Source organism: Misgurnus anguillicaudatus, chromosome 17, assembly GCF_027580225.2.
Source record: "Misgurnus anguillicaudatus chromosome 17, ASM2758022v2, whole genome shotgun sequence".
Lineage (NCBI taxonomy): Eukaryota > Metazoa > Chordata > Actinopteri > Cypriniformes > Cobitidae > Misgurnus > Misgurnus anguillicaudatus.
In genome coordinates, this window is record NC_073353.2 from 26,289,744 (window position 1) to 26,315,670 (window position 25,927).

Here is a 25,927-nt window from a genome sequence, read left to right on the forward strand (position 1 = left end):
TTAATCTTATTTAGTTTGTTTAGCTGATCGTGTGTGTAAATATATATAATACGTCGCAGAATAATGCGATTTTGTGTTACCTACTATGGCGAAGGCCTTAGCGGTACAGTCGGCGGATGGGCTTACCTGATTGGATGTAAGGCAGAATTTAGCATGAGGGCGCTAGTCAACCGACCAATTACCAAACTGAAGGTTTATCTTATGAATATTAATTAGGTTGCCTGATTGGACGCTCCTATCGGCAACGTAATGTAACCTTATTAAAATTAATTTACAAAACCTTCGCCATGTTCATCACAGTGAGTTCAGTTGACTGAGTCACATGACATGCGCAATCCGGAATTTTATTGTTTTTTCCTTTATTCCATCACTAAATCATTTTACAGTTACTATAATGCGATAGAGGATAAAAGAGATGATGAAATATGTACCTTTGAAAGTAATAGTAGCGGATTTTTTGTGGAAAGATCAGAATTTGTGTTCATATAGAAGCTTAATAAATAGTAATATCACATTGTTTATATGTGTAACGTTATATTACGTGATAAAATCAGATTGACCAAACTGTATGTGTATGCAATTGCCTAGATATGTAGTCATGTTCGCAGCCGATATAGTGTGATGATTACTAAGTTGTTAGACATGACACAAATTTGTCCAGTGTTGTCCCGTGTTTTAGGAGTAACTTCTCTTTTACCATCTGTCTTGTGATCTTATTACGTCATTAAGCTATGTTGTTAGTCAGCAGACCTCAGAAATGATCACATGTCTTTATTAATATATCATATCCTGTAGTTCACCTACTTGACTTCATTCTTGCCTGTAGTGTTCAACAAATAAATAATTGAGCTTTAATTATACTGTCATACTATATGTCCCAACTACCTGACAGACATAAGCGGTTTCCATAGCAGTATTGTTCTCATGACTTGACTTTAGTTTGTTTTGGATTCTCCAACAGGGGCAGTGAAATGGCTGCCGAAGACAAATCTTCCTGCTCGTCTGGGATGGACTGGAGCTCAGAGCCGGCACTGTCTCCCACCAGTCCTTCCCATCTAACACACTTCAAACCTCTGACCCCAGAACAGGACGAGCCACCCCTGCGGTCAGCGTACAGCTCCTTCGTCAATCTGTTCCGCTTCAGCAAAGGTGAAGAACAGTTTTTCACGCTAGCACACAGAACATCAGCACCTGCATTTCTATATTATTTCGCTTAGATCTAGGGATGCATATCAAATAAACGCGATTAAACTATAGCAGAATAAAAGTTTTTGTTTACATCATATATGTGTGTGAACTGTGTATAATAATTATGTATATATTAATATGCACACATGCATGTATAATTTTAAGAAAAAAATATATTTATATATTAAGTATTTATATTTATATATAATATAAATTATACATAAATATACAAATGTATATACACATGTAAACATTGCTTAAATATATACATGCATGTGTGTGCATTTAACTATACAAAGTTATTATATACAATACACACATATATGATGTAAACAAAAACTTTTATTCTGCTATAGATTAATCGCGATTAATTGATATGCATCCCTACTTAGATCTGTAAGATCACTAAGTTGATTTGTTTTCGTCAAGCAAACATCAATTCATGGATCATTCTTCATTGCAGTTGTGGTCACTGCGATCAATACATTTTAATGAATCAATAGGACTTATCGTATTATGTACTTTTAATGGACTGCTTTGGTCCACCAACCCAGGGTGAAAAAGAAGTACACTTCCAAAGTGTTCTTAAAGTGCTCTATTTTTGCGCACTAATTTTGTACTTAATATAAAAAAATCTTCTTTAGTACTTTTTAAGATAATTTTTTTAACAACATCTAAGTGTACTTCACGGTGCTATTTTAAGACACCATAAATATGAACTAAAATGTGCTAAAAATGTATTTAAAAATGTATTTAGGTACCACATGTAGTAAACTTGAACCCATCTTTGTATGAAATTTTTGTTCAAGTTTAATACAAGTTCATATTCATAATAGCACTTCTGGGAGTACTTCGACTCGCCTGAAAAGTCCGCTCCCCTTCTCACTCTCATAATGGGAGAGGTAGGGTGTTACTGCGCCAAGTCGAAGTACTCCCAAAAGTGCTATTACGCCATAAAATATAGTTCCTTTTTTAAATCCGCTTAGAAAAGCGCTACGTTTTATTTTGTACCACCAAACTTGCTCGTATAACTACTCGTCTTAAATAGGAAAAACGTTGATGTGTTTGGTCACTTCTAACTTTATCCCTGATTGGTACCATTGAATGAATGGGGCTAAGCTAAATGCTATCGAAGCGTCGCAGCGCGCTCCAGCGCTTACGTGCACGCACACAGATGATAGAGGGATGTATCAACAGTTCTTAGTTAAGGTAATAACATATTTTAATATTGAAAATGAGTAGACTATTCCTTTAAGTACACTATGGAAGTGTACTACTTTTTCACATGGGAAACCTTACACTGTAAAAAATAAGGCAGCATGAAGTTAAAACAACTTTGGTTTTGCAAGTCAATTCAACCTACTATTTTAAAGGAAAACACCATCGTTTTTCAATATTTTACTATGTTCTTACCTCAACTAAGATAAATTAATACATACGATACCTATCTTTTTTCAATGGGTGCACTTTTAATCTTTGTACAGCGCTTTTTGAATGTGTTAACATTTAGCCTAGCCCCATTCATTCCTATGGCTCCAAACAAAAGTTTTATTTTGTGCCACGATACTTACTCTTGTAACTACTCATGTAACCGTCTTAAAATAGGGAAAACATGTAAGTGTTTGGTGGCTTTTAAATGTATGCCTGTTGGAGCCATAGGAATGAATGTGACTAGGCTAAATGTTCACATTCACGAGGCGCTGTACAAAGATTAAAATTGCACACATTGAAAAACGATAGGTATGTATAAATTTGTCTAAGATAAGGTAAGAACATAGTAAAATATTGAAAAACAGTGGTGTTTTCCTTTAAGTTTTGACCTGTGATAAGTTGACATATCTTATAAAACAAGTTGGATCTGTTTAATTTAATTTGTTTACATAAAAATAGATTTTGATTTGCCAAAATTCTGCTTTTTTTTTACAGTGTAGGGTGTTTTCAGACCTTTAGACCATTTGCTTTATTTCAAAACAGGGCTAAAACAGCTTAAAATTACCTGTAAACATATGTGACCCTGGATTACAAAACTTCTCAAGTATTCTTAAGCAGCACGGGTATATTTGTTGCAAAATCCAATACTTGAAGCGGTCAAAATGATTGATTTGTCTTACTAAGAAAAATTGCATGATAATAATGGACTGAGGGCAAGAAAGTTGTTATGTGACATTGCTGGTGATGGGCCATAAACACCACAGTGATTAGTCTACTTACTCTTATTTGTACATGACATGTTATTTGCTTTTGTAGTTTCATTTGTTATATCTTAATAAAATATCAATAGCACTTTTCCCTGGCAGTGTTGTAGAACAAAACTATAATGACTTATTCATAAACAATAAACTATAGTGACTTATTCAAGTCTGAGACAAAAAGCTTTGAGATGGTGCATCTCAACTAGTTGGCACATGTAACTTTTACATTTACATTAGAAAAGAATATCTCTATTAAAGTGTGTTTTAAATGTGATTATCAGTGCAATCCTTAATTCAAACTACAGTACATTCATAGTGATTAAATCTCTAATATCTCCCTTTTATCCCTTTTAGAAAAATCAGGTGCAAACAATGCACCAGCAAAAAAGCTTGCTAAACTTGGTAAGTCTAGCTTTTGTACAAAAACAAAAGTGTAGCAAGAAAAAAAATGATTTGTGGAAAGCAGATATGGAGATGGTAAAAACACACTGCAGTTCCTTTTTTAAATCAGGATATCACTAAAAAAAAACTAAAATGATTTGTGGAAAGCAGATATGGTGTTGGGAAAAACACACTGCAGTTTTTGTTTTAAATCAGGAAATCACCACCAGCATTTTAAAATCCTCTGCTTATTGACAAAGACAGAAATGTCCTATTGATCCTCTATTGGTTTTAATGTTTAGAGGAAGGACGGCCTCCATCAATAGCAGAGAAAAGTCATTCGGCCTCCTCATCGCCACAGGGGCAGAGACGCAACTGGTCAAGTCCCTCCCATTCAATACATGGCTCTGAACCACACAGGAAACATTCAGAACTTCTCAGAAGAACATCTACAGCGTCAGGTACAGACAACATACAACTTTACATTGACTCCTTTGTGTATTCTGCTGTCCACACAGTTTTTTTTCCAGGTTTTTGGATTTCCGTTACTGTATATGGAAAGTCAAAGTAGTAATGCTTATAGACGGTTTCATCGGACGCACGTGCGCTGACACGATACACGTCTGGATCCGAACTTTACTTCCGGTTTCGTTTTTTTTAATGGTCTGACTAGTTGCTAAACTGAATGCCTCGTCGAAAATAACAAATGTTTTGGCTTCCTAGGTAATCTGTGTGTTGCTTTTTTGCTTGTTATATAAATAAACTACGTTTAAAGAACTTTGTTGTTATTTATTCTTAGCGGAGTTTACCGGAAGTTACGTGCGGACCACGACAGCCGCTTGTTTATGTTGTTACTGCTGAGACCGTCTATAGAGTACTGTATACAAATATGATATAGATGTTTTGGCTACAATCAAAAGAAAAGCTGCCAATATAATATACTATTTTTTTTCTTTTGACTGGTGGAATTGGACCAAATGTCTTTTGGTGGGTTTTGCTTATTCATTTATTTATTTTTCTATTAGAGAATATACAAAATATTGGTTTCTCTGTACACAAAACTATTTCTTTAAATTCCAAGAAACCTAGTCTTACTAGAATTAGTAAGGACAATGTTATCAGTGCTTGGTTTGATTGATGACTGTTCACTATGGGTTATCACTAAAGATAACAATGATAAAGATGATGTCACATGATCTGTTGCAGGGGAACAGCACCGATCATTAACTGTATCTCTACGAGTGAATATTAAAGGGATAGTTCACCCAAAAATGAAAATTCTGTCATCACTTTCTCATACTCATGTTGTTATAAACCTGTATGAATTTCTTTCTTTTTGATGAACACAAAAGAAGATATTTTGATAAATGATGGTAAGCACACAGCTGATTGTAGCCATTGACTTCCATAGTAGAAAAAAATGATTATGGAAGTATTGTGATAAATGAAGAAGAAGATATTTTGATAAATGATGGTAAGCACACCGTTGACGGTACCCATTGAATTCCATCGTATTTGTTTTCCTACTATGGAAGTCAATAGTTACAATCAGCTGTGTGCTTACCATCATTTATCAAAATATCTCTTTTGTGTTCTAAACCTAGATGAAAAAGAAATTCATCTAGGTTTAGAACAACAATAGGATGAGAAAATGATGACAAAATAGGGCTGTCACAATAATTAAATAATTGTCTCATGATTTCAGATCACCGCAATGATTGCATTTCTCTCTAAAAACACAAGAGGGAGCAGCGCCTGTATAAACAAGACAATATCTAATGGCGCTCCTTGACTGAAAGTGTAACGCTATACATTGCAAAGCCATTTAATACAATAGAAAAAACACATTTAAAGAAATGCTGCAAAACTTTGATTAACAGTATGAATTTCTAAGTAAAACATACATTTCCAAAACAGCAATTTCAAATGTAGGGATTTGTTTTTCAGTTTTTGAAAAGACATTCATAAAATCATTACTTTTAAATATGTGATATTTGTATTAGTATTTACTGCCAGGTAAACCTTGCAAAAGATTTAATTGAAATAATAACAACAATGTGTGAAAATTATTTCATGAACAAACAAAAAATCTATAAGAATTAATCGTCAAAGCCATAAAACAGGCAATTAATCGTCATAATCATCACAATTTATTATTCAATTAACCGTCAGCCAATTCTCTTAATTTTAATTTTTGGGTGAACTATCCCTTTAAATGGGCAAGTGGTATCAAAGGGTGCATTTGAATGCACATAATAAGTGTTTATCTATCAGAAATAGCCATATACTTGTAGCTTTCACTATATGTAATGGTAAACAGCTACAATTGCTATTGTTGTGTGCCCCATTTTGTCTAAAGAAGCTCCAAATGAGTTAATTAGAAGCCAATTATTTTGTATATTTTGTGTTGCATGTAACTTCCAGTAAGTGAAAGGCAAAAGTATTTTTGCAATTTGAATATTGTTGTGTGTATCTTCCTTTCTGTTCACAGTGGACTGGGAAGGTGAGGATTCTTTATTTTGTTTCATAGACATTTTATAAAGCTCTGAAATAAATTCATCATCACTTTGGACTGCTTCTGTATGGCTTTACATTACATTAATCACATTTGTTGCATGTGATAGGTGTGATCGTCTGAAGTTGTGGTGCTGTGAGCTGAACATTTTGGTCATGAGCTTTTTAACAGCATATACGCGTATATTCATAGCATATCAAGAAAATCTTCATTCACAGACATTCGTGAGAATACATGCTGCTTTATTGTGGGGGCCTGGAGAACTTTTTGAAGTTCTGGTTCCTAGTTCATGTGTGTTGACTGGTGGACTTGGTTGTGGTTTCGAATGAGCATGTGTGCTGTGTGTTTTCATCTGCATAATTACTTCAGAGTAGATTTAACAGCTTCATTATTATACTGTACCGGTGCTTTTCTGTTTTTATAGAAGGTCGACGGAAATCGGAAGCTCCCCTCGGCAGCCATGACCCTCGAACTGCCGTTCAGCTTCGTACAGCCCTCAAGAGACTCAAGGAGATCATGGAGGGAAAAAGTCAGGTACCGATTTCTGGATGGGTGATGACCATCAATCCTGACATTTGTAGATGTTGTGTGCAATAGCTAGATATGAGATGTAAATCATGTCTTTATGTCCCAGGACAGCGATCTGAAGCAGTACTGGATGCCGGACAGCCAGTGTAAGGAGTGCTACGACTGCAACGAGAAGTTCACGACCTTCAGACGCCGTCACCACTGTCGACTCTGCGGCCAGATCTTCTGCAGCCGTTGCTGCAACCAGGAAATTCCTGGCAAGTTCATGGGCTACACGGGTGAGTGCTGTTGGGATGTTAGCTGTATGGAGCATGGGTCTCGGTCTGAGCCGCTGATTATGTGGACGTAGCCTCTTTTAGGAGGCTTTAATCAAGGAGTAATGAGTTGACAGATGGGTCTCGTAGTAGCTGGAGCAACTGTGTCAGATTCAGACGTAAGACCACCTCTAGTGCCGAGACTTATGTTTGCAGTGATTTGAGCTATTTTTGGGTGGGGTGTAATGTGTTTTTTTTTTTTTTGACTAACCTGCGTGTTTTCTGTGTGCTCTCACTTTCTTAGAGTAATCTGTACTTAGTTTTAGGCCCTGTGCACACATACCCAGTAGCTTTTTTATGTAGTTTTGCCGTTCTTGCAGTATCAGTTGACTGAAACTGAACTTTTATGAAAACTTATTCTAGGGGGAGTTTTTGGCCTGTGATGTTGTTGTTCGTGCCAACCCTGCAGTGTCTTCTGATTGGCCAACATGGCAACATTGGCACATGCGACCTAATTTCTCAATGATGCGACTTAAAAAAATATCAGGTCGCACTGGTGTGACTAGGAGTTCGAGGGAAAAATCCATGTTCCAGATCTATGTGTGTGTACAGTCAGACAGAGAGAGGAGTAGCCTTGGTCCATCAGATAAACAGAGTGGATAAAGCCGCGGATGATAAGAGAAGAGGAAAAGAACGATTGACAACTTTTTCGTTAAGAATGTTAAGTTAATGCCTGATCCGTCCGAAGATCATAACCAATGCTTTGACATCAACCTCCCGTCACATCAGCCCTGGTCCGAAGACGGAATTAGGTAATGAGCCTCTTACAATTCTTTTGAAGAAAATTATTTGAACATAACATCGAACAGCAATGTCGCGTGCGCCCAATTTATTGGAAAAAGCCAGGAGTCAGGACCGCTGTTTTCTTCATAACCTTACTTCCAAATCTAATCCTATAAACTTTTCGGTGTTTGATATCGCTATTACCCCCCTGCCAGACTGTCTTAAATAGAGAAATAAGTTAATTCCTTGATTTGCGTTGTTGATTCATTTATAAATAATTCCCCCCCAAGGGTTTAATTTATGCGCAATTAAAATGAATAGAACATGATGATTACGTCTTTCTTTGGTGAAACATAATAAAATAAATAAGCCTACATGAAATATGTGTTTCACTTAAATAATTAGCAAATTAACAAAACGAATTCAAAAGTAGCCTATGAGTTTATTTTTTGTGTGACGCGCTCCAAAACCGATGCAGCACAAAAAACTTTTTTTTACCTATTTAAAAAAGCACAATGTTTTGTTGTTATTGTGAGTGTAACTTTACGTAAATAAATGTACACCATTACAGTTTTGAATGTTGTTTTACTTTTATTTGTATGACCATAATTTAAGGTAATGCAAGATGCAAGCTCATCACGCGTATCATGCCATCATCGGCGCGAGTTAATACTATTATACTATAAAAATAATACTATGGAAGTGAATGGGGCTCATGAATGGTTTGGTTACAAACATTCCTCAAAATATTTTCATTAATGTTCACCAGAACAAAGACATTTATACAGGTTTGTAACAAAATGAGGGAGAGTTAATGATGATTTTATTTTTGAGTGAACAGTCCCTTAAAAACAGTATGACTTGTTTTATAAACATACTATAGACCCCTTAAAAGTTTGTAAACATTGCAACGTCTCCGGGTGGGCGGGGCTTAGCTGGAGGCAAAAAAAGGCGCGTAGGCAATGTTGACAAGCTTAAGCTAGCACGTTTTAGGAGGGATTTATTAAACATGGATGCAGAAGAAGGTTAGGAACTGTCCGAATATGTACAGTCACTGATTCTGTGGGACCGTGACAGCTATTTTTATAAATTAACTCTCTCGGTTTTAACCAGAATTTGGATATTTCCTAGAAACATATGAATTACTTTCGGGTGGTTTGGGGAATTTTGTCAAGGTTTTTTTGTCTAATGTAACCTATCGCTGGGCTAACTATGATTAGCAATGTGGATTATTTTAAGAGACCATTCAAAGTATGGGACACACATCTATCACTGTATGTTTGTTTAACATTTACGCTAAACAATAGCGTTGAAAGTTGTGATTTTTCACCTATAAAACAGAAACTTGCTGATTTGTACTAGATAAAACCAACACACCAGTACATATGTGACCCGCTCTGGCGAAATGAGTCGGAAGTCGCAACGTTCTATTTTAAGATATGAGCCGATAATGTGGAAAAACAATGAAATTATCAAAAAATATATTTTTAGCTAATATCAAAGAACAGACATTAAAAAATAATCTCCCAAAGTTTCGTAGTCCAAATAATTGAGTAAAGGTTTTTAAATGACTATTAAAGTTGAAACAGTTTTACTAAATACGCTGGAAATTGCTTTTCTCAAATCCTCTCGTCACCTCCGAGCATCTCCCGGGGAATCCCCTGAAACGTCACTATCTCTCCAAATATGGTGTTACACGTTGTTTTAGAGCAAATCAGAAATCTTCATAAACGCTGATCATTTGTCAATGGGAAACCCCGGGGCACGCGATTGGTCCAGCCATCCTCCTGTCAGTATCGCAGCACTCTCCTCTCCTATTTAACTCCTTTTTGAATTGTTTACACTGTTATTGTCAACTAACCTACACAAAGATATGATTGCATAGGCAAGCAATATTTGTTTCCTTTTGCTTGTCTGTCTGCCTCTCTCAATTTCTCTCACACGCGCAGGCGCGCGCACGCGCGCACACACACACATGCGAAAACGTACATGCGAAAACGTACATGCGAAAACGTACACGCGAACACGCGCGCGCACGCACAAACACACACACACACACACACATTCTGGTTTCCATGTTTTGTGGGGACATTCCATAGACGTCATGTTCTATTCCCTCCCCCTAACTCAAATCCCAACCATCACAGAAACCTTTCTGTTACTTTACATTTTCAATAAAATCATTCTGTTTTATTTATAAGCTTGTTTCTTGGTTTACTGTAATAGCATTTATATGAATGTCTTTGGTCAAATTCAGCTGTAAAATAAATCGTTTATCCCTTTAAAAATGCAATGGTTTTGAAAGATATCTACAAAAAACAAGCAAAAAAATTTTAAATACGTTTTTCTCAGGTTTTCAGTTGGAAAAAGAGGACAGACAACCTTAATTCAAATGTCTATATCTTTAAAACCATTCAATGTATGACTTTGACTAGGATATCATTTGAAAGCTTATGCTCTCCTCTTTCCATTGATATCGAAATCTCAATTTTGAAATTTGGGTCACTGTGACTCATTTTGCTGGATCAGGTCACATATGCATAGATTATTTTATATGATATGAAGTGTGCACTGCAAACCAGAGCATCGTCTCCTTCCAGTTTGTACAATAATAATATTTAATAATAATGTCTTATTGATTTCTGTGAAGGAATGTCTGCCGGGATCCGGTAAAACTTTAGTTTTGAATCAAAAGTGCTGTTCCTTCTGTTGTGGCAGCCAAAAACACAACAAGACAACATTTTTAGGTCAAAACCTCAAACTTTTAGAGTTCCTACTTATGTTTTGCCTCCAGCTAGAGCGGTGACATCACAGTGATGTGGGCGATTAAGGGGTCTATTCTACCCCTCATGTCTTTAATTTCATTTAGGTCTTATTAAATACGGTGCCCTGACTCATATCTGTGCCTAACATGTCATGAAGGTGTTTCTTTTATTTGTATGACACTTAATTATTGATTGGTCAAACCATTTAAATGGGACTTTCACAATACTTTTTTACAATGTAGAATAAATCTTTGGTGTCCCCAGAGTACATATGTGAAATTTGAGCTCAAAATACCAAATAGATAATTTATTATAATTGCCACTTTGTAGGTGTGAGCAAAAAAGTGCTGTTTTTGGGTGTGTCCTTTTAAATGCAAATGAGCTGGTATCTGCACGAAATGACATTGCAGTGGTTGGATAGTGCAGATTAAGGGGCGGTATTATCCCCTTCTGACATCACAAGGGGAGCCAGATTTTAGTGACCTTTTTTTTGCATGCTTGCAGAGAATGGTTTACTAAAACTAAGTTACCGGGCTGTTCTTTTACACATTGTCTATGTGGATGAAAGCACTGGGGACCCAATTATAGCACTCAGATTTCCCCGCAGCTCTTCGCTTCGAAACATGTTCGTCCTGCAAATGCCATGCATAGTATATTCTAATATCTGTTTGTTTCCCATATCCTGCAGGTGATTTACGGGCATGTACGTACTGTCGTAAGATAGCACTGAGTTACGCCCATTCGACTGATTCGAGCTCTATCGGTGAGGATCTGAGCGCTCTGTCGGACTCGCCGTGCTCTGTGTGTGTGCTGGAGCCCACTGAACCACGCACACCTGTTGGGGGCAGAAAAGCGAGTAGGAACATCTTTCTGGAAGAGGATCTGACCTGGCAAAGGTGAAAACACAGAAGGAATAAGACAAGGGGCATAAAGACATAGTATCTGTTCCAGTGTTCCTCCTCACTTTACTTTATCCCTATGGTCTCTCTGCTGTTTTAACTCGCCTTGCTTTTCATGATCATTGCTCACAGATTCTTTTCTGTATCTTATTTAAAGTCAACATAGGATATGGCATAGCAGCAAACTGACAAATAAAGTCGGGTATATGCTGTATATATGCCATTTTTATCAACCTTTCATAGTTATTGTAGATAGTCAAACAGTGTGATCATTTACAGTTTACTGCCATTTAGATATTAATGACTGTTAGTGAATAGTAATTTAAAGGTGCAGTGTGTAATTTTTAGAAGGATCTCTTGACAGAAATGCAAAATAATATTCAAAACTATATTATCAGGGGTGTATAAACACCTTTCATAATAAACCGTTATGTTTTTATTACCTTTGAATGAGATGTTTTATCTACATACACAGAGGGTCCCCTTACATGGAAGCCGCCATTTTGTGCAGTCATGTTTCTACAGAAGCCCTTAACGGACAAACTTTTTTACTAGGTTGTGTCCAACGATGACATGTTTGTCCGGTGGTGGCTACCGTTGCTTCTCTATGCGTTTCAAAAGCAAGAGGTGAGCAGTGGACTGAGCCATTGGTTGCAATTCGCAACCTCACCACTAGGTGTCGCTAAAATTTACACACTGCACCTTTAAGAAAATAAAAAAGAGGATGAGCATCAATCACTCTTTCTGCACTTTTCTTCTGGCTGTACATTTGATCTCTTTGTTAAGTTTTAATAAAGGACAGTATAGTGCCATCACCAGACCATTGTGCTGTACATAAACTTCAGCTCTCTCTTTTCATCCAGTCAGCTGGCTCCTTCTGCCACGTGTTGTGAGTCTGTCTCAATGCTCATCTTTTCTCCTTTCTCTTTCCATGCATAGAAAAAATTCCATTGGGATGAGGAAGAAGTGAGTTTTTAGTGTTTGTTTGTTTGTTTTTTTTGTTTTTTTTGCATGATGCCCAAGTGAAGACATTCTGCTGGTTTTCAGTGTGACTCAGTTTCATGCATATCTTAAATGCATATATAGTAATTTATTAACATATTAGCAAAGAGTGATATTGCTTAGTTTTATTGTGTGCGTGTGTTTGTGCGTGCGTGTGCGTGTGTGATCACTTTAGTTTGATCCATCAGGAGTCACAGAACAGTGGTCTCAATTCCAGGCTTTCAGCTGTACAGGAGGATATGGGTAAATCACCAGCCAGGAAGAGGTGATTATGATTCATTTGACTCAAGATCATTTGTAGCGATTTATGCTTATGTTTATAGCAGATAAATACAACTTTCACTGTTTATTTGAAGGTCAGCTAGTGTGACCAACTTGTCTTTAGACCGCTCCGGCTCATCCATGGTCCCCACCTACGAGACTTCAGTTAGCCCACAAAACAGTCGGGCAATGCTGAAGACCGACCACAGTGAAGAAGAGAGAAAGATTCTCTTGGTAAAACCTCTTTCTTGCTCAGGTGGCAAAAGTTTCCACATGAATTTCTCATAACATGTCACAACTAATGGATGTTTTCTAGTCAGATTAATGTGAATTTCATTTACACACATACAGTACTGTGCAAATTCGCAAAAGTCTTAGGCCACCATGCTACCATTAAATTTGTTGTTTTTGCAATGGTATAGTGATCATATATAATTATTTCTCAGGCACTTTATTAGAATACAAACAGAAAATACAGGAAATGTGTATGTAGTGTTAAAAACAGTATAAACGTATAAGTGTCAAGTATTTAGGGTAAACTCCCCTTTCACTTGAGCAATAGCAGGCGGCTGCAGGATCTCTTAAACCTAAATTAAATAATTTCTAATTCTAATCGAATGACTTCAGGACTTCAGTCTCCTTAAATAAGCTCAAGATGTGTTTCGTGACAAGAGAGGTCACACTAAATACTGACTGATGACTGAATAAGATATTTATTTATAAAAATTGTTTTGATTTTAAATTCTGTGTACATATTTCCAGTATTTTCTGTTTGTATCTTAAAAAAAAGAGTGAAACATAAATATGGATGGACATTAAAACTTTTGCACAGTACTGTGTATAAGATGACTGTAAATGACAGTTTTGCACCAATAAATGGTACTGTGGAAGGATGTGTCAGTGAAGTGAACATACAAAGGTCACTTTAAGGGGCGGATCACACAGAACGCGTTTATGGGAGTGGGAGGTCCTTTTTTAAATTGTTTTCTATGGGCAGTGAGTGTTATGTGCGCTGAATGCCTCCCGTTTTTGTCCCTGCCGCACCATGCATTTTTGCAAGAGCGCTCTGAGCGCCTGAAGTTGTAAAAAGTCAAATCTGAGCGGAAAAGTGGCGTCATTTGCATTTTCTGTAGTCCAATCGAATGTTAGGAGAGGCGGGCCTTTCCGTTGTTGTGACTCACTCGCTGTCCCCTGCGTGTATGTGCACCTCTCAATCAAGGTCAGAGCAAGCATCTTCTTTTTAAAGTTTTTGCTAATATGACAGTTAACATCAAACCAAAGTTTGCTCACGCTTTAATATTTGATTGACAGGACAGCTGCCTCGGTGGTTAGCAAGCAATATAAAAAAAGTGATTGATTTCTGAAGTCAATCAAATAAAGGCAGCTCTGTCCACCTCACGTTTTCCAGCATTTGAATGGGTTTTGTGTGATCGGCCACTAAGGAAATAAAACATGTGACGCACAGTATAATCATACTTCTATGCATGGCCGGACTTACCATTGGGCTTGAGTGGGCTTAAGCCCAGGGGCCCCGGCCAATAGGGGCCTCCGTGCCGGCTTGCGTTCGTTTGATTTGTTCAGTCGTTTTCATTTTTTATTTTACAGCCTATTGGTTGGTGTTGCATTTAATTCGTTAATATATGTCAGTCATCTTGGTGCTGAATATGACGCGCTGAGTTTACTGCTTTTGAAACCCATAGATGCTATATAATAGCGAATACGCGAAATGAGAGTCATAAATGAGCTTACGAGATAACGAGAAAGAGCAACGCGAAAATGAAGCGCTCCGTATGAAAGATTACTAGAGTAGGTCTTGTAACTCTGTTTTTTTCTTGTTTGTTTGTAATCTAACGTGATACGCAGCAGGTATACGCAGTATACCCACTAGGAAAGGTCAAGGATTTCCATATACCCATTTAAAAAAGCGTGAAAATACTTAACAGTGTGTGAGACTTTCATTCATAAATTGACATCTGAATCACTCACCATTCGCATGCTCCACTTGTTACTTTGGCGGGTTTAACCTCATATACAGTACAGTCGGCTATTTGATATTTGGGACATTTGACTTCATGCGGCACTGCGCGATCCGATCATTATATGAAATCAAATTATCACGGCGCAAAAGTGACTATAAAGCAGACGGGAGTATTCATGTGGTTCAACAACAGCCAAAAAAATGACATCAGAGCACCGCGAGAGCGATTCGAGAAATCACACGGAGAAGTCTGCTTTCTAATCGCTCTCGCGGTACTTTGACATCATCACCAAGCGGTCTGCGTAGGGCCAAATAAAATCCAATCTGCTCGCAGTCTGCAGCTCACACGACACTGTAACCAAACTGTGAACGAGTGGAGCAGAGCTACGAAACATAACAAAATCTGGAGAGTTAACCACGCACATATGATTATGTCAACATTTAAATCATCAGTCCAGTTTATTACTTCATCTGGAGGTGAGGATTCACTAAATCATGGCCATGTTGATGTTCTGATGGTTTTTGATATAATCCACTAGCTAGCCTACCTGTAGTTTCTCTTTTAGCATGTTTGCTTGTGCTAACAGAATCACAGTTTAAACTTCTGAAAAGTGTTCATTTTTATATCTACGTTCAAGGTTTTAATGTATTACGTTCATATCAGACGCAAAAATTAATTAATGATCATCTTCTCCACTTTGGTTTTTGGTGTCTAATATTACATGATGGTCTTGTCATAATTATTAAATAACATCCTAAAATCTTTTCTTTTCACTGCACCACTTAGCACAAAATACGCTTGTTGATTATGTTTATAACTTTATATGGTGTGTAATAAGGTGAATGTTAATCAAAACATATCATTCTCTTCTTAAGCTAAGTCTAACACAATGATTTTAAATGTTGTTATGGGGTATTTTTTAATGTGCATGATTAATTTGGATTTGTGACATCCCTAAAATACATGATTTAATTCTAGACTGGGCTTATGTTCTGCTATAGAGATATAGGGGCAGTTTCCTAGTCATGTCTAATCCTAGTCCAAGACTAAAATGCATGTTTGATCTGTCTTAATTTAAACACATCTTGCACTGATATATCTTAACATATATCATTGCCATTGTTTTGTCTCAAGACGCACACCAGTGCTGTTTTTTGTAAGGTTTGTTTGTAAAAACAATAGGCCTAGTGCTAGATTAATCTAAACCCTGTCAGGAAACTTCCCTAAAATGTAGTTCTATGATATATTTTTTATTTTAGGTTGTTTACTGTATGTGCACTCTCAGATGATAATTTACACAAGCTGTCACTGGGGTGGTACCCTTTCAAATAGTACACGTTGTACCTAAAGAGTGCATATAATGGGTACAAATGTACCTATATCTGTACCTAAATGGTAAATAGGACCCTTTAAAGGGTACCATCCCAGTGACAGCTTTTGTACCTTTTGTTCTGATAGTATAGGGCCCAAAATTTATTCAAGCCCAGGGGCCTCCACCCTGTTAAGTCCTGCCCTGCTTCTATGTCTTGTAGGATTCCTCTCAACTTAAAGATCTATGGAAGAAGATTTGCCATAATAGTACAGGGATGGAGTTCCAGGACCATCGATACTGGCTGCGTACTTACCCCAACTGCATTGTGGGTAAAGAGTTGGTTAATTGGCTCTTAAGAAACGGCACCATTTCAACTAGGTAAGAAGCAGCTGAATTGGATTTGACAATTGGTTGTACCACGTTTTATATTATTTCAAACTTATTTTCTCACGCAGGGCTCAGGCCATAGCTATTGGACAGGCTTTGGTAGATGGCCGCTGGCTTGACTGTTTAACTCATCACGATCAGGTCTTCCGTGACGAATATGCCCTCTATCGCCCCCTCCAGGTAAAAATAAAATTTTAATGGCAGGTTTATTTTTGGGCAGTTGTGTAAATATATGCTGCTGTTGTCAAATCTAATATCTTTGATTTTATATTACAGTAATTATAATATAGCTGTGTAGGCTAATTGAAACATTTTCTAAAAACACTAACAGCACCAAACTGAGTTGCAAATAAATAAATAAAGTTTCAAACATCTCATATTTAATTGTAGTTGAGGGCTGCATAACAACTAATCGCAACTAATCATTTGCAGAATAAAAGTGTTGGTATATGTGTATATATTATGTATAGTAATTATGTACAGTACTGTGTAAAAGTCTTAGGCCAACACCACCAGCTTTGTTGTTTTAGCAAAGTTTTAATGTCCATCCATATTTATTTTTCACTATTAAGATACAAACAGAAAACACAGGAACTATGTACACAAAATTAAAAACAAAACAATTTTCAGAACTAAATGGCATCAGTCAGTATTTAGTGTGACCTTTCTTGGCACGAAACACATCTTGAGCTTTTTTGAGAAGACTGAAGTCCTGAAGTAATTTGATTAGAATTAGAAATTAGGATTTAATTTCATTTAGGTTTAAGAGATCCTGCAGTTTCCTGCTTTTGCTTAAGTGGAAGGGGAGTTTACCCTAAATACTTGACACTTCAGTTATACTTTTACACTGTTTGTAATACTACATACACATTTCCTGTCTTTTCTGGTTGTATTCTAATAAAGAGACATAAGAGAAATAATTATATATGATCACTATAACATTGCAAAAACAACACATCTAATGCTGCGTTTGCACCAGCCGTGGAAGAGGCGCGGCGCGAATGAGGAGTTTAACGCAGCGCGGTAGATGCGATTCTGCCTCATTCGTGCAAGTTGCATTTTGCGTTTGGGCAACCTGGTAAGTTGTAAATACACATTTCACTTTTTAGTCACGTGATGTTTATCGACCCATGCCGTTTATTTTCCCCCTATAGTACGGTGACCAAATACAAACCGGTAGCTCACTCGATGAATGCACAATCAACATCAGCCATCTTGCAAACAGACAACCGCATAGCACTTGCCCCTCCCACAAGAAGCGGATTTGGCCTCTGACGCGCATCAAATGCTTGCTTTTTCCATGCGTTTACTTCACTCTAGACGCGCGAATGCATTCAAACTGTTCAAGCTGCAAACTAGGCGCGGTAGACGCGATTTTGACGCCTCAAAGCGGTTTGTGTAAACGCAGCATAATGGTAGCATGGTGGCCTAATGCTGCGTTCAGACCAGCCGCGGTAGAGGCGTCAAGCGCAAGTGATTTCAATGTTAAGTCAATGTAAAGATGCGTTGACGCGCGCCTGGAGGTCTCACGGCGCGAATAAGGCGCTTAGCTCGGCGCGGAACACGCAATTCCGCGCAAATGGTGCGAATTGAATGTTGCCGCGGCAAACGCGCGAGTTGAACATTTTGAAATTTAGCGGGAAAACGCGTTGCGTTAGCCAATCAGGAGCTTGCTCTAGTAGTGACGCGATTACAGGAAGGGAGATAAATTATATATAAATATAAGAATGTAAATACACATGTTAATATTTCTTTAATATATACAGGCATGTGTGTGTCTATTTATATATACATAATTATTATACACACTGCACACACATATATGATGTAAACAAACACTTTTTTCTGCTAACGATTATTTGTTATGCAGCCCTATTGTAGTTCATTGGTTAAACCAGTGCTAGTTTGGCTAAGTTCCTACAGGTTGCAATTCTGTATTATACCATGTAAAATAAGCTTTTGACAGTCATCATATCAGAATGGTGTTTTGTTGATTATCAGAGCACAGAGTTCTCCGAAACTCCCTCTCCAGACAGCGACAGCGTGAATTCCTTGGAGGGACACTCTGAACCGTCGTGGTGTAAAGACATCAAGTTTGACGACAGTGACACAGAGCAGCTAGCAGATGAAAATGACTATGTCAACCCAAGTAAGTGTCTCACAGCTGTCAGCATCCTATATCACTCAGTACGTCTTCATTTTCTTTCATCAGCCAACTTGCCGGCCCCCTCTCGCAATTTTACAGACTCGGCCAGTCCCAGTAAAAGAACATCCGTCAGCAGTTTCCACTCTGCGGTGGACAGTGACTCGGCCGCCTCCATCAGTTTGAACGTGGAGCAGGACAATGTCAATTTCCACATCAAGAAGCAGGCCAAGTACCCCCACGTGCCTCCTTACACGGCCGAACAAAAAAGTATGGAGCCCCATGACCCGTTCACCCCAGAACACGACATCCATGCACCAAGTGAGGAGAGGCGGAGAGGCCCATTGGCCATCCTGGTTTGCCTCTGTCTGCTTTAAAAGCAGCACTAACTCACTGGCTGCGTTCCTAACCCTACCTAGCTGCCTCGCTGTCTGTTGTATTCATAGGCAGCTACATTTAAGACAGCATCTTAATAGAATCTAATTTGAGGCAGTCCTACTCCTAATCTGACCCCTCATGCTTTGAATGGTATGCTAACAACACTAACCCACAATACTTGGAGGGACACTCCACTTTTTTGGGAATGTGCTCATTTTCCGGCTCCCCTGGAGGTAAACGTTTGATTTTTGCCGTTTTGGAAGTCCATTCGGCTGATCTCCGGGTCTGGCGGTGCCACTTTTAGCATAGCTTAGCATAATCCATTGAATCTGATTAGACCACTGGCGTCGCACTGGACAATAACCAAAGGGTTTCGTGTACTAGGACCGACGGAGGGTTGAGGGTTGCAATTTTCTGGTCCGATATGGCTAGGAATTATACTCTCATTCTGGCGTAATAATCAAGGCATAATATTGAGCACTGCCTGAAAATAGTCCTCTTGATTACTTTCAATAGCAGGGGACTATTTTCAGGCGCTGCATAATATCATTGCGCCTGCTGCAGCCATGTTACGGCAGCAATTCCTTGATTATTATGATTATTACGTATGGTTCCTAGCCATGTCTGCCTGGATAGTTGCAGCTTTTAATTTTCTGTCGTTTTTAGTTTACAAAGTTACTACAGAAGAGTCAAGTTTTAATTAGGAAAAATATCGAAACTCAATTTTTTGGCGTGATGCTAGTGGTCTGGTCGGATTCGGTGAATTGTGCTGGGCTGTGCTGGAGGTGGTGCTGCTAGACCCGGAGATCAGCTGAATGGATTCCAGAATTGTGGAAATCGGATGTTTGACTCTGGGGGAGCTGGAAAATGAGCATGTTTTCAGGGAAGGTGGAGTGTCCCTTTAAGAGATCATATCAAAGTTTTTTGGGGGGGATAAAAGGGTTTATTGTACTATTAAAATGAAACTTTATTAATACATGACCACCTTAGTCAACAGCACCCATAGTGTTCAGAATTGCTCATAAATAGGAAATGATGGAACAAACACATGATCTATGATCTATTTAATAAACACACAAATTACATAACACAAATATTGAGTAAAAGTTGTATCCACCCAACTGGCTGAAAAACATGTTTACAGTGCATTTTGGGATTGCCTTTTCTGTGAAATATACTTAGAAAAGTATAGACTTGTGTCAAAATTAGGCTTATGCCTTGCCCATCTGAGACCCATACCCATTACTCAATCCCTCTCCAATTTACCAAAATAAATATTTAATAATTGATAAATAATCGGTTAATAATACACACTCTCTCATTACTTCCCTTTTGCATTTCAGTTGTTCAGTAATAATGCATTGTTCATTTTATTATACTACCTCAAAAGCATGGCTTGCTAATAGGTCGAGTATGCCTCACAGCAGCATTGACTTCCTTAAAATAAACACTAATAGAAACTAACATATCGTGATGCACCACACTGTGGCATGGCCTCATGGCAGCATGTTAAACCTACATAATCTTCTAATGTCTACAAATGACTGTTCTGTCTCAAACCAAAACTCTCTCTCTACAGTGGATGCCCTGCTATCTGAAGATGGAGGTCAACAAATATCCATCAGTGATGCCTTCATTAAAGGTAACTGTGTGTTTGTTTTTTTAGTGCTGTTTGTTACAATACAATCTTGTTCAAAGAACTTAAAGGGATATTTCATCTAAAAATAAATATGCTGTCATCAATTACGCAACCTTGTGTTATTTTAAACCTTTATTCATTTCTTTCTTCTGTTGAACACAAAACAAGATATTTTGATAAGTAATGGTAAGCACACAGCTAACTGTTCCCATTGACTTTCCTAATATTCGTTTTTTCCTACTATGAAAGTCAATAGGTACCATCAACTGTGTGGCTACCATCATTTATCAGAATATATGTTTAGTGTAAATTCTTTTCAATGAATGTATTATTTTCTTTTTACTGTGTTTTTCACCTTGAAAGTAGCCGTGCCAATGTGGTGTTAAGGATTGGTCAATTTTCTTAAAAAAATCCAGATAATTTACTCACCACCATGTCATCCAAAATGTTGATGTCTTTCTTTGTTCAGTCGAGAAAACATTCCAGGATTTTTCTCATTTTAATGGACCCCAACACTTAACAGTTTAATTGCAGCTTCAAAGGACTCTAAATGATCCCAAACGAGGCATAAGGGTCTTGTCTAGCGAAACGATTGTCATTTTTGGCAAGAAAAAAAAATGCACTTTTAAAGCAAAACTTCTCGTCTCCTCGGTCGTGTGACACGCCAGCTGACCTCACTTAATATGTCATCACGTTAAGAGGTCACAGATGACGTATGCCCACTACGCCCCAGTGTTTACAAGTGTGGAGAAATAGGACCGTTCCGAAGTTGTTGTATGTCAAATGATACTAATTAATGTCTCAGTTTATTGTTTAAAATGGTCCGCAAGTGTGCGTTTCATATATGTAACACGTGACCTTTCGACGTCATTACGCAATTACGTGAGGTCTTGCCAAGAATGACAGTCGTTTTGCTGGATGGGACCTTTGTGCCTCGTTTGGGATAGTTTGGAGTCCTTTATAACTGCAATTTTAAACTGCATTAAAATTGTTGAGTGTTGGGGTCCATTGGGGTCCATTACAGTGAGAAAAATCCTGCAATGTTTTCCTCAAAAAACATAATTTCTTCTCGACTGAACAAAGAAAGACATCAACATTTTGGATGACATGGTGGTGAGTAAATTATCTGGATTTTTTTTTTAAGAAAATTTACTAATCCTTTAAAGGTGCAGTGTGTAAATTTTGGAAAGATCTTTTGACAGCAATGCAACATGATATAGATAACCATGTTTTCAGTGGTGTATAAAGACCTTACAAAATGAACTCTATTGTTTTTATTACCTTAGAATGAGCCATTTTTATCTACATACACAGCAGGTCCTTTTACATGGAGGCCGCCATATTGCGGCATTATGTTTTTACAGTAGCCCTAAACGGAAAAACTACTCTACAGAGCGCATTTGTCACTATGTTGTCTCAGACAATGACATGTTTGTCCTATGGCGGCTACCGTAGCTTCTCTTTGTGCTTCAAAAAGGAGGGGCGCAATTCACAACCTCACCACTAGATGTCACTAAAATCTACACCCTGCACCTTTAAAAACTTAATAATAATAATACAGTGCTTCAAAGTACGTATTTTAGCAAAAACATTTGATTTTAACAGTATATGTATTCCATGGGAATCAAACCCACAACCTTTATACTTATACTTCAATCTGCGGCACATTTCGGAGGTTGCGTCCACCGGAGATGGTCCATTGCAGTCTTATTTAAGCAACCGTGATAACTGGCAACCAAGCTGTAGAAATATACTATTGGGTAAATTGGCAGTGGCAGGATCACACAGACCAACACAAAAACAAACATCCCGCCCTGGAACGCGGAACTTTAAATCATTGTTTTTGAGAGAAACAGAAATGTGAAGTTAAAATGTTTCATACATATCTGCGGAAATATTATAGTTTTTTTATATGTTGTACAGTCAAACATTTACATATTGCTCCTTTAAGCTAGATATTCATTTAATTGTAGATTTTATAAAATTTTGCCGAATTAAAGTAAGCATAGATTGTTTCAAAACTTTTGAACGTGTAAGTAAAATGGCTAACAGATTTCTTTTCTGTAGAGTCTTTGTTTAACCGAAGGGTTGAGGAGAAAACTAAAGAGATGCTGTTCACTCCTCTCGGCTGGCATCACAGTTCCCTGGACCAACTGCGTGAAGAAAATGGAGAAAAGAAAGCGATGGAGCGATTGCTGTGAGCATTAGGACTTTTTTAAAGACACATGCTGAACTGATAAGACATTCATCAGCCTGTGACTCATTTATATTTATGTGCAAAATACATTAAACACATTGAAAAGTATAAATAATCACATGTAAGTGTGTTATATTAATAATTCCTCCTCTTCAGATCAGCCAATCACAGCCACATGATGGCACTGCTCCAGCAGCTGTTATACAGCGAGTCACTGTCTCTCTCTTGGCGTGACATCATCGTACCTGTGGTGAGACAGGTGGTGCAGACAGTGCGACCGGATGTGCGCAATTGTGATGATGACATGGATATCCGTCAACTGGTCCATGTCAAGAAGGTAAGAGAAGCAATCAAATGTTAAAGGATTAGTCCATTTTCTTAAAAGAAAAATCCAGATAATTTACTCACCACCATGTCATCCAAAATGTTGATGTCTTTCTTTGTTCAGTCGAGAAGAAATTATGTTTTTTGAGGAAAACATTGCAGGATTTTTCTCATTTTAATGGACTTTAATAGTGCCCAACATTTAATACTTAACTCAACACTTAACAGTTTTTTCAACAGAGTTTCAAAGGTCTATAAACGATCCCAAACGAGGCATAAGGGTCTTTTCTAGGAAACGATTGTCATTTTTGACAAGAAAAATAAAAAATATGTACTTTTAAACCACAACTTTTTGTCTAGGTCCGGTCCAGCGCTACCTAACGTAAATGCGCAGTGACGTAGGGAGGTCACGTGTTACATATATAAAACGCACATTTGCGGACCATTTTAAACAATAAACTGCCACAAAGACATTAATTGGTATCAGTTGACATACAACAACGTAGGAACGGTCCTCTTTCAAGACACTTGTAAACAGTGGGGCGGAGTTTCGCGTTCGTCCTCTGTGACCTCTTGACGTCATGACGTATTGCGTGGGGTTACGCTGGCGCATCACGGCCGGATCTCGATGAGAGGTTGTGCTTTGGAGGTGTATATTTGTGGTTTTTCTTGTCAAAAATGACGGTCGTTTCGCTGAGTGAGGCCCTTGTGCCTCGTTTGGGATTGTTTGTGGTCCTTTGAGACTCCGTTGAAAAAAACTGTTAAGTGTTGAGTTAAGTATTAAATGTTGGGCTCTATTAAAGTCCATTAAAATAAGAAAAATCCTGCAATGTTTTCCTCAAAAAACATAATTTCTTCTCGACTGAACAAAGAAAGACATCAACATTTTGGATGACATGGTGGTAAGTAAATCATCTGGATTTTTCTTTTAAGAAAATGGACTAATCCTTTAAGGTTTTGTGGCTTGTAGTGCATATCTGTTTTAGAAATAAGATTCAGTATTCTTGGTTTTATATTTATTATGTAAAAAACTTAACAGGCTTTCTTTGCAGGGAAAATGAACCAAAAAATATTGGTAAATATTGAGAGGTTAATAATGTCTAAAGAAGGCAATTGGCCATTAAAATTAAAGAAATGCCTCTTATAATTTCTATCACCTAAACTTCCTGTTTCAATAGTAAATACAGTAAGATACTGTAGGAATACACAGCATTTTTATTGGGTCATATGGTTTTATGCTTGAGTGTTTAGATCAATAAGTCAAATATTGGATTTTTGATTTTCTTAAAGATTCCAGGAGGAAAGAAGTTTGACTCTGCTGTAGTGAACGGCTTTGTTTGCACAAAGAATATTGCACACAAAAAGGTTTGTATTTGTTAGACATTGTACCACAGAACAGGTCATGTGATACTTGCTATTTGTACTAATGGTACCAGGACTTGTTCAACAGATGAATCCTTACATCAAAAACCCCAAGATCCTCCTTCTCAAATGCTCCATTGAGTATCTTTACAGAGAAGAGACTAAGTTGAGCTGCATTGACCCAATTGTTTTACAGGTAACCCTCTCACTCCTTAAGCAAAGAGATGCTAATATTATCAGATAATACACAGTTAAAAAGACCAAGAAAATGAAATGGTTTACAATTTTCTCTTTCTAGGAGCATGAATTTCTGAAGAACTATGTTCAGAGGATTGCAGATGTCCGGCCCAACCTGGTGCTAGTAGAGAAGACGGTGTCCAGAATCGCACAAGACATGTTACTGGAACACGGGATTACCCTTGTGATAAACGTCAAACCTGTTAGTACCATCTCAAACATATCATTAAAAGGAATAGTTCATCTAAATATATAAATTATTCACTCAATTTATTCACCCTCAGATGTATATGACACATAAATTTCCTGCAAGTGCTGATCTGTATTTTTCAATAAATATGTGACTTGCTAAATAAGTTTAAAATATTAATCGATTTCTCTCATAATGTATCACGGAATTTCAAAAGAAATATATAAGCTATTAGTCATTTGGGTTACTTTATGATGGATGGATGTGTTTTTATGACTGCAGCAAGTCCTGGACCGTGTGAGTCGAATGACTCAGGGAGATTTAGTCATTTCAATGGACCAGCTTTTGACGAAACCTCGCTTGGGGACCTGCCACAAGTTTTACTTACATTCCTTCCAGCTCCCAAACAGTGAGACATCTTTATTTTTAAATTACCACGGTTTCTGTTATCAATGCTGTTTGTCTTATTCAGTCAATATTAAAGATATCAAGGTTAGGTTATATTTTTACAGAATGTTCTTTACATTATGTAAGATGATTTTATGTAAAAGGGTCAGTTTGGCAAGATGAGAAATTCAAAAATCTTAAAAAAAAAAATTTTAAAAGCATGCCGCAGGTATATTTTAAAGGCAGGATAGGCAGGAATTATCTAAAAAACTTTTTTTACAAATTTGTTTAAACTGTCTTTATATACCAGTACATAATTAAAATGTAAGTACTCTGAAAAAGAGAGTATAAAACTTGAGTGTCTGTAGACCTTTCACGACTGTTTTAAACATAGCTCATTATTTCGATTCGGGACGAAACAAATGATTGGCTTGCGCGACTATCACTCTCTCTCGCGACCATGGCACCACCCCTGTTGCTATGGGATCTGCCTACACATGTGCACACCTGATTGATTTGAACGTGCACGAGGCACGAAATCGCGAAAGAGCAAAAGTAAGGCAGAGAAAGAGCATTCAGAACTTACAGTACCTGCATATGCAGTCAGCGAAGGCAAAGAAGGCA

The 25,927-nt window shown here is 37.6% G+C and overlaps 1 protein-coding gene across 13 annotated transcripts in view; it reads left to right on the top strand.

The window, feature by feature from the left end:
• Positions 1-25,927, top strand: part of pikfyve (phosphoinositide kinase, FYVE finger containing) — a 42,519-nt gene that overhangs the window by 476 nt on the left and 16,116 nt on the right. Inside the window, exons 1-22 of one of the 13 annotated variants that reach the window (XM_073855236.1) lie at positions 415-439; positions 962-1,149; positions 3,735-3,782; positions 4,064-4,222; positions 6,253-6,264; positions 6,701-6,810; positions 6,911-7,082; positions 11,295-11,502; positions 12,445-12,471; positions 12,683-12,772; positions 12,864-13,002; positions 16,280-16,437; positions 16,515-16,626; positions 18,448-18,595; positions 18,692-18,910; positions 20,547-20,609; positions 22,674-22,803; positions 22,960-23,140; positions 24,418-24,492; positions 24,578-24,685; positions 24,788-24,928; positions 25,199-25,325. In XM_073855236.1, coding sequence (XP_073711337.1) covers positions 972-1,149; positions 3,735-3,782; positions 4,064-4,222; positions 6,253-6,264; positions 6,701-6,810; positions 6,911-7,082; positions 11,295-11,502; positions 12,445-12,471; positions 12,683-12,772; positions 12,864-13,002; positions 16,280-16,437; positions 16,515-16,626; positions 18,448-18,595; positions 18,692-18,910; positions 20,547-20,609; positions 22,674-22,803; positions 22,960-23,140; positions 24,418-24,492; positions 24,578-24,685; positions 24,788-24,928; positions 25,199-25,325 — 2,605 coding nt within the window. In that variant the 5' untranslated portion in view covers positions 415-439; positions 962-971. Of the gene's footprint in view, positions 1-414; positions 440-961; positions 1,150-3,734; positions 3,783-4,063; positions 4,223-6,252; positions 6,265-6,700; positions 6,811-6,910; positions 7,083-11,294; positions 11,503-12,444; positions 12,472-12,682; positions 12,773-12,863; positions 13,003-16,279; positions 16,438-16,514; positions 16,627-18,447; positions 18,596-18,691; positions 18,911-20,546; positions 20,610-22,673; positions 22,804-22,959; positions 23,141-24,417; positions 24,493-24,577; positions 24,686-24,787; positions 24,929-25,198; positions 25,326-25,927 lie in introns of those variants that run through there. The other 12 variants (XM_073855235.1, XM_073855239.1, XM_073855246.1 and 9 more) reach the window with 12 other exon arrangements.